The 9,258-nt window shown below is 42.9% G+C and overlaps 1 protein-coding gene across 2 annotated transcripts; it reads right to left on the bottom strand.

Moving 5' to 3' along the window:
- Positions 1-4,054: 4,054 nt before the first annotated feature.
- Positions 4,055-8,982, bottom strand: TMEM52 (transmembrane protein 52). 2 transcript variants are annotated; one of them, XM_064470123.1, is made up of 4 exons: positions 8,919-8,982; positions 8,034-8,078; positions 5,797-5,966; positions 4,055-5,145 (listed from the first exon to the last, which is right to left on the bottom strand). In XM_064470123.1, exons 2-4 carry the CDS (start codon positions 8,063-8,065, stop codon positions 4,826-4,828), a joined length of 522 nt encoding a protein of 173 aa, XP_064326193.1. In that variant the 5' UTR covers positions 8,066-8,078; positions 8,919-8,982; the 3' UTR covers positions 4,055-4,825. The 2 variants fall into 2 exon arrangements, with proteins under 2 accessions (XP_064326193.1, XP_009509045.2); XM_009510750.2 differs by lacking the exon at positions 8,919-8,982 and having other exon boundaries at positions 8,034-8,122.
- Positions 8,983-9,258: the final 276 nt, after the last annotated feature.

Here is a 9,258-nt window from a genome sequence, read left to right as displayed (position 1 = left end):
GTCATGATACACATCTGCTGAAGACAAATGATTTCAGAGTAACCCTCAGCAGGTCTAACAATGAGGGGAGTCCTGTGTGGTTAATTGCTTAATTTTAAATTATTTAGACATTCATTTAAAGTTATTTAGACATGCTTGAATTACTACATTATTAGAAAGTAATTGAATTTTTTTCGTCTGCCCATTTAAATTCACTTTGCTGTTCTGGAAAACTTTTTAAAAACCTGTTTAATTATTAAAGATTTTTGAGGGGGGAAAAACATATGGATTTATTCTTTGTAAATAGAAATATGGTGATCCTGGACCTTCCAGAGAGGTTATTCTATACTAACACCAGGGACAGCACATTTCTCATGTGAAAGGCTTCTGGTTTAGACATTCACAGTTTAGATAACCGCAGCACCACTAAATAGTATCAGTTATAGTGTCTTGTTTTAACACATCAGAGTACTTTAAAAACTAGCTATAAGAAATACATCCATAGAGATCACTTCATTCCTCACTGATGCATCCCCACCTCTAGATGCTACCTGATGGCTCTTAAGAAGCCTATGGCAACACTGCACAAGATTCCCGACCAGAGATTGAGATATGTTGTGCTTGTTTAGAAATAAAAGAGGGAAGGTATATGTGGCTAAAAGGAATAAACTGAATTCAAGCCAGGCTTTTTTTGTTTTTTCTTGAACAGAATCTCATTTGTTTCCTCTGACTTTAATGGTGCAGAATCCAAATCTAAAGGCAAACTAACCATTTACATTCCACTTCCACTGGCAAAGCTAAGGACCCAGTCATTGTACCTGGTAAGACTGACTATAGTTTAAGAATGGTCCTATCCCTCCTTTCCTCTTTACATGCTCAGTAGAATAGGCACAAAGAAACACCATGTCTGCCTAGGTTGGGAGCCTTTGAAAGCATCCCACTTGCTGTTTGCGCCTCATTAAGAGCATCAATAACAAAACAAAGTTTTCTAGGATTATAAAGTGGGATCCGGCACTGAAAGGTAAACAGAGCTTTTCAGAACACAAAGCAAAAGTCAAAAGCAAAACTTTCATGGAAAACAGCAGCAGAAATGGAGACAGAGCATTAATTTCTATTCCATATTTTTGGATTTGGTTAGTGAGTTTTAAAACATCAGTTCAAAGAAAGGAGTTCATTTTAACTTACTTTGCAGTAGGGTGAGGAACTCATAGCATTCTCTTCCTAGTCATGCTGCAAAAATGCCCAGAGTAAAAGCTACCTCTAAGCCTATTTTTATAGACATTAACAAAAAAGTCTGTCTTCCTCTGACTTGCCCAATTAAACAGAAAAGACCCAGGTGATCAATGGTCACTCCTTTCCATTCTGCTTCCTGCTATTTAGCGTTATGTAAGGCATGTGGGAGCAACATTTTCAAGCTGTTGCTTGTGTAGACCAGGAGTCCGGAGTCCGCTCTCTTAATTCTTTTTTCTGACATTAGCTCATTAAGGGGTCATTCTAACTGTGTTCCCACACGCAACAGTGATTCTAATTGATGAACTGAACTTTCTACACAAATATAAACTGTTCTCAAGGTGGGAAGAGAGCTCTTTGTTTGCTGCAGGATTTTAAATGGAATTTGTAGATCCCCTAGCCATGATCTTTCTGTCTGGAGGCATGTAACTTCTGCAGTGCTATTGAGTTGAAGAAACCTGTTAGGTGGAGATGTAAATAATGAACAGTTGTAGGGGTAATCTGCCTCCTCAAAGATGGAGGGCTGGGGACAGCTTTGATTATGTGTGAGGTGTCAGATGATTTTGATAAAGGGCTGAGACATCACTACTGAAAACATTGTGAGGAGAAAACTGAACTGCTTTTGACATGCAAAGAGAATTCTGTGTTACCGTAGGCTGATTAGGTTAGAAATTTATGCTAACAAATAGTTTATGTTTAAATTAATGAACCATATTATAGGGCAAGAGCCTGGGCAAAACACAAGACTTTTCCTTAGGTGTGAGAAAGAAAACACCATGTTATGCCCTTCTTCTTGGGAAGTCAGGGAAAAAACCAAGTGCTATCATTCGCTATGCTGTGTCGAACAACACTCCCTACATACACACCCGGGAACTCAGTTCCTGCAGCGTTATTCTCCCTTTGCCTACTCTGTACTTCCGTAAAGAAGAGGCAAGCCTGGTTGGTTTTTTTTAAATCAGGATAATGACTTGTGGAAGTGTGCAATGAAGGGCAGGTGACTGCAGGGCAATGCTAACTAGCCTAGTCTGGCAACAGAGGTGCTCCACAGCGAGGCAGGCTTTTCTATTAACCCAGCTGGTAACGGGGTCAGAGCTGATCTGTAAGCACTCCACAGGCAGTTAGGGTTTTGCTTGGGGTAGTTTAGTTAGAATTATCATCCCCCATAACCAAAGGGAAACAGATCTCCTCGCAGTTTGCTAGACAGTCTGTCAGGGGCTGCTGGCGGCTCACAAGACGGAGCCTGGTGCAAGCAAAGGCACCAAGGGAAGTCAAACCGTTGTGATCATTGCCCCGACCTCCGCAAGCAAGCTCAGTCCTTCCCCTGCAGGGTAACCTCTGAAGAACTGAGCAACCCCGAGCCTTAGAGGCGCCCTCGCCTTTGCAATGCCACCAGTTTGTCTCTAACAAAGCTGTTCCCAGCGGTGATACAACGCAATGCACTGAAAAGTGAAGGACTGCCCTCTTGTGTCGGTCACTATTTTTTCATTTGCCTGGTTTTACATTCCTGTTTCTACCAGTCAGCACTCAGCCATTTCCCTCCAACAGATGTGTCTTCTTTGGAAAGGCATAGGATTTGTTTCTGACTACCACTGTGATGGAAAAGTTCAATAAATAAAATATATATCTGCTGTATTTGCGATTTGGAGACACCCAGGGCTGGACATGTATTTCTTTTCCAGCTAGAGACATCCAAATAGCTACACTGGGTTATGCCTAGTCTCCGTCTTGAGGCAGGAAAAGAAGGCACAGGAGAGAATTAAACAGGAGAAGTATAATTAAGAAGGACAGAGACGAGAGAGAAGCAGATTTACTAAACCAATCTTTCTCTGCAGCCCTCATAGTAAGCTATATGCAAGTTAAATATAGAATCAACGCTCCTCTAGGGAGCCGGACTCACGAACAGCTCACACACCATGAATGTGTAGCACATTCTAGTCTCAGTCCTGTTGGCTGGCACAGAGATCTTCATTTTTAAATCATTAGTGCTCATTTCCAGGGTAGTTCTTGCAGTAATGGTTGTCAGGGAATAGTCTTCTAAAAGCTGTGTGAGACTTTGCGCCCACCATTTCTACTGCTTATTAATGACAGACACCTAAATATTTGAGGAGGTAGCCCCTTCTCACAACTACCAAAGCAACTTCAGCAAAATGAAGACCATCAGTCATACTCTCGTTAGTAGGTCAGTCAGCACGAACTCTGACCTAGCACTCCACACGTCATGTTATATTTGTTAATAGGACCTCGTGCTCATGCTTTCATTTCTGCCCTTATTCAGTAGATAATCCCACAGCAATGAACAATCCTGTAGATTGCTCCCGTCCTTGAAGGTAGCCAAATTAGCACCTTGCTAAAATGGATTCAAAGAAAATCACTACTCAGGAGGGACAAAATTCATACTGTCTGGAATATGAGAGGGGCAAGAACGGGAAAGAGCTGTCATTTTAGAAAAGGTCTCTCATAGTCCATATTTTTGTTTGGGCTGAGAGTACTGTAATCAACTCCAAGCTCCCAGTTTTAAAATGTTGTATAGCAGTTATCCTTGCTGTCAGTACTTCGTGAAGGATCATTCCTAAAGAGTAATTTCTTTGGACTGTTGCCCAGCCTGTACGATAATATTTTATATTTATAACTTAATCTAGATGGCACAGCTAGGCCATGCTTTGTTTTGTCCTGCACATTACTGAGCTCATCTACACACTAAAACAGCAAAAGCTGCCAGGAATCTTTGCTTTTTTCTTCTGCGTGCTGTCCGGGACCCTGACACCTGAGCAGATAATGAAATATAAAGGCATCTTTAGAATATTTGATGAATAGTTGAAACACGTTAGTAATACTTAACCATGTGTGCAAGTGACTGAGAATAATTTTTACTTTAACTGGCAAAAATAAATAGTAAAAGGATCCCACTCCAAGCCAGCTTGTCTTGAAAACAGAAGTTTAAAGATTTACAAAAACCTCAAACTCAGTCCCTTCAGGTCTCATGACCACCACCAACAAAAAGCATCTTTTCTTATCTGTCTCATTCCTTGTCTCTAGTTGTGAAACACAACATAACGCATTTCCCTCCACACACTTTCCTGTGCCTGTTTGCCGTCTTCCTGCAGTTTAAGGAACATGTGCCGTTATGCAGCAATTTGCACTCCAGCAATTTGCCGGACAGTTAATGTTCTCAAAAGAAGAGAAACTACAGAGGCTATTCAGTGTGACTTGCCAGGAGTCCCCTTTCAGCTCCAGTTTGGGAAGCTTCTGTTCCAGAGCAACTACTTGTTTGTACTGTTCAGACTCTTCATGTGTGTTCCCAAGATGGCAAAATTTCCCTGACCTTTTTTAATGCCATATGCTGGAGACAGGAATATTTTTTTTTTTTAAATCAGATGAACAAGGATTTGTGTCCCACTTTTATGGGCAACCGTTGCCCTTTTGCTTCTTTTCATATCCTTGAAGAAGCTTTACCAGGAGACTACAGCCGTCACAGAAAACTTGTCTTCTAACTGACAGATCACTACAAGGGCATGAGAGGAAACACCTTTCCATCATAACCTGCCTCTAAAACCAAACTCTTCATGTCTTCAACTCTTACAGTCCTTCTCCTCCTTTACTCCCCATTTGACATGAGTCAGAGCTGCAGCTGTTCTTGTGTTGCATCTTCTGAATTTTCTGAATTTGCCTGTGTTGCTGGATCTCTGGTGATGGTGTCAGGGGAATACTGGGTGGGACTCAGCCCACCTGGTGTCACCTCTCCAGGGATGGCACTGAGTTTCTGGCTTATCTGTGCTTCTTCAATGGATTGTTTACCCATTTGGACAGCTTCTTCATACGAAGGTGGCAACTCTGTCGCATAGACACTGTAAGCTGGAGGGGACACGGTGTTCTTATCCATATCCACAAATATTGAATGAATAGGGGCACTTAGAGGGTACTGCAATGAGCTATACGCTGTGAAGAAAAGGAATTAAAAAAAAAAATTGAACACTTGCAAGGAATGCTGATATATAAAGGGCTAATCCTGCTTTTCTCCAAGAAATTATGGACTCATTTTTGTGGTGTCAGAATATATGCATTATATACTAAAAGCTACCAGTATAGAATTACCCATTTCAGAATCTATACATTCTCCAAAAGAAAGCAGTCAGCAGAGAAAATGTCTCTGCATATCACCATCCAGTAATTATTGAGAAATACCTGACATGGTACACCTACATTGTAACAGAGGCAGTTTCAGTCAGGTTCGTACATGAACAGCTGTGAACAATTCCTCACATTAGAGATAACTTCGTCTGGAATAGTTGGAGAGTGAGGTGGGCAGAAAAGTTAAAAAATAAGGGAATGCCAATAAGAACAGATGTGGGAGACGACACGTAAGAGGTTAACCCACCAGGGGCTCTATTTTAACCTCTACAGCACTAAATCCTACTTGCCATCTGCCCTCACTTACTGTGTTGCCCTGATGACCTTCCTTCATCTCCCCTGCCCACCCTACAGGGCTGAAAGTTGTTCTTTGCTGTTACTGCAGGGGCTAGACAGAGTTCTAGGCACCCATTCAGTAGCAAAGCACCGTCGAATAACTGACTCCCAGAGGATACTTACAGGTCACTGTGCTATGGGCAGTGCTGTCGCTGTCGATAGCAATAACTGTCAGATCATAAGGGTGCCTAGGGAAGGTCTCAACGGGTGGCCTCTTCTTCCGGCAGCAGAACCTGATGCAGCTTGCTGTGATCCCGCAGAGCAGGAGCAGGAACACAGTCAGCAAGATTAACCTTAGAGGAGGAGGGAGAATACCATCATTTCATTGCTTATGTTTTACTTCTTCCAGAGCTGAACATAATTTCACTCTAAATGGGTGAAGACAGGCCAAACCACTCAGTTTAGTTCTGAATGGGTGCTGGATCCTGAATTAGAAAGTTAGATGACAAACACTTAATCACAAGTTGAAGTACTACTGACCGATCCCTTCTGGCTCACAGATGCCATAATGTTAATCATCTTCGGCTGTATTTTGAGCTTTTATGCCGTGAGAAAGGCTCCACTTCCAACACTAGGAGTGGCTGTGTGCTGGAGGGAAATGCAAGTACAAACTTCCACAAGTCTAGGACCTGCATTTATGAACGGGCACAGAAATTATATTTTGTAGTATGTCTTATAAACGCAATTCTAGCTCTAGCTCTTGTTTCACAAAGTTTATTGTTTAACAATTCATAGTGTACACACAGAAGTGTTTCAGGTTCTTCTCTCAGTTGAAACTCTACCTTCCCACCCCGCAATTTCTCAGTGAATCCACTCTTCTCATGAGCTCGGTGGGCAGTGAGACATGTCATGAGAAGGTGAGGTAGTAAGAAATGCTTGAAAGCCTTGTAAAGAAGTTGGTCCAAGGACAAAGTTGAAGTACATTCAGAGTGGCTTGAGAGGAACTACTGTGTGACAGATCTTGCTCCTGAATTTCTCGTCAGGATTATATTCCACCCTAAATATGTATAAAAATGGCCTCAGTAGCAGTCTAGTCTTTTTTCCAAACCAAAGGCAGCACTTGCCCATAAGAATCATGATTCCAAAATAAACATTTCTTTAATAACTGTTTCATTTCATTTTAATGAGAGGATAGTTCCATTAGTACGACAGTCAGATACACTCAAAGACTATACTCAGTCTAACAGTTGGATTTGAGGGCCCCAAACTTCCACAAATTTCAATCGTTTTCTTGCAAATTATTGTTTTAGAAAAATGCTTTCAGGCCATTTAAAACCACATGTGAGAATAACATGCTGCCCTGCAGGAACTCTGCGATGCAGCAGTCCTCCAGTGCGAGGGTATTACCCCATCGCTAGCCAGTCAGTATTTCCTGACACTCCGCGAGCTGCATGCTAGCGTGTCCTGTGAAACCACCGTGCCTTCATACGCTGCTGCCCTCCGCGGCAGGCAGAAATCACCTAGGTAAAGGCATCTCAGCAGTATAAATCTCAGCACTAGCTCATTAGCTTTCATGATTTCGATGCTGCCTTATTTACAGAAGCCTTCTTAAAATATTTTATGTAACTATTTTTAAACAGTTCTAGGTATCAGCACTTTCTAAGAAAGCAAAGATTATCAACCAAAATTAGTTCTAGGTATCAGCATGTTCTAAGAAAGCAAAGATTATCAACTGACATTAGTAACTTAATAAGTGACTTAAAAAGTAACTTAATAAGTGACTTAATAACAGCTAAAGGTAACCAACCCACTCTGCGTGCTACCATCAAATGTAATATACTGACAGAATGCAAACTATAAAAACAATGTCAGGACACCTGTAACAGACGCATTAGGCAAAGAATGAATCCACTTGTGGATTCAAAAGCTTACCCTTTTACTTATCACTATTTTCCCCCTTTCAGTCATCCAAACAGCCAGGGAGCAGGTTTTTAGTGAGCTGGAGTTCAGAACGGAAACGCAATGCTCTAAGCTAACAACCTCTTGTCCCGTAGAAGGGAGCGAGCCGAGGTCTGTGCGTTCGGCAGCGCAGCGCTGAGCCCCAGCAAGGCTGCGCCGTGGAGCTGCCGCTGCGTTCAGCAAAGTCATCTATTTAGGAAGAACAAACAAGCCCGCCGGTCAAACTGCAGCGTACTCAGAAAGGAAAGATGACATATCCCTGGATGAATGCGGGCCCTGCCTGACACCTTATCTCCCCCCTGGTCTCATCTGTAATATATTCCACTGGTAGCTTTCATAAAACCGAGGAGAAACCCTTCCCTCCATCCTGCCTGAGAGAAGAGTGTTTCAGTTACCTTACAATTACTGCTCGTAATAACTTTCAAATTACTCTGAGTTAGTAAGATTAAAAATAAACTTACCAGACGTACCACAGACTTGTCCAATCAGACATGTTCCGAGGGCATCTGTGAAGGAAGGTAGATGATTCACTGATTTAAATATCTACAGTCAAACACTGAATCTGACAGGGAATAAGTTTCACACGATTTCTGGGATGAAAAAGGGGAAAGCAATCAGTAAGAGTATGGAGCAAAAACCCTTTAGATTTAGTTTCAGAGGACTGTTCTTCATAGTTGTAAAATTATGCTGGCTGAGAACATGCAAATAATCCCACTGTAAAAGCTGGCTTCTGAGTCAATAAATGTTTTTACAAAGTGGCACTTTGCTGTTGCTTAGGGGAGAGAACTGCACATGCTGGGTTCTCGGGAAACGTATCAAAGAGTTTTGGAAGTTAACTGAGATGAGGTACCTAATACCACAGGCCTGTCTGAAAATGCCAGCCTAAGACAACTGCCTACTTCCCCCCATTATTTTAAAATTACTTTTTCAAAGCTCCAACACAACCAGAAATGGGGCTTTTTTCAGATCTATCTACAGTACAGAAAAAAGGAGAACAGCTTCTGTCACATTTCAGGAGCGCAGCAGCAGCACCGTGCGTAGCGAATTGCATGCAATGGATTTCATGTAACAAAACAAGCTTTTTTGGCCACAGAAGAGAATCAGGAAGCTGGCTTTTCAGAGGATGACGCTTCAGAGTAATTTTGAAAGAGGGGATCATTCACCTCAGTCTACAGAGCAAAAGCAGCCCAGGCAAGTTTCTAAGCTGGTCATGATCTCAGAGATAAAAAAAGTAGCAGTAGCAGATGGCCATCGGAAAGTTATCGATCTGATCTGATCGTGTCACTCCATCACAACGGGAGCCCGTTTGGCAACAGATATTTGAAAAATTTTGATTACTCACTGACCAGAGTTCTTGCAGTTATTCTCAGAAGAAGAGCGATGCCTAGGAAAGGGGGTGGGGAAAAAAAGACTCCGATAAGCAGGTGGCCAGAAGAGAAGCACCTCCTTTATCTGACAATCAGCCGAGTCCCCGGGCGTCCCCCTGGGAGCAGCGGCAGCTCCTGCCAGGCCGAGCCTCGGGACGGAGAGGGACGGGGGCAGCCGAGCCTCCGGAGGGGCCGAGGTCTGCACCCCGCGCGCGGGCGGCTGAATAAATAAGCCTGGGTTATCAGGCGGGGTGCGGTGACCAGGCGGGCCGCCCCGCGCCGCGGGCGGAGGGAGAGGCGCGTCCCGGCGGGGGCGAGC

This window comes from Phalacrocorax carbo, chromosome 20 (assembly GCF_963921805.1).
Source record: "Phalacrocorax carbo chromosome 20, bPhaCar2.1, whole genome shotgun sequence".
Taxonomy (NCBI): Eukaryota; Metazoa; Chordata; class Aves; order Suliformes; family Phalacrocoracidae; genus Phalacrocorax; species Phalacrocorax carbo.
This window is presented reverse-complemented; position numbering and strand designations above follow the sequence as displayed.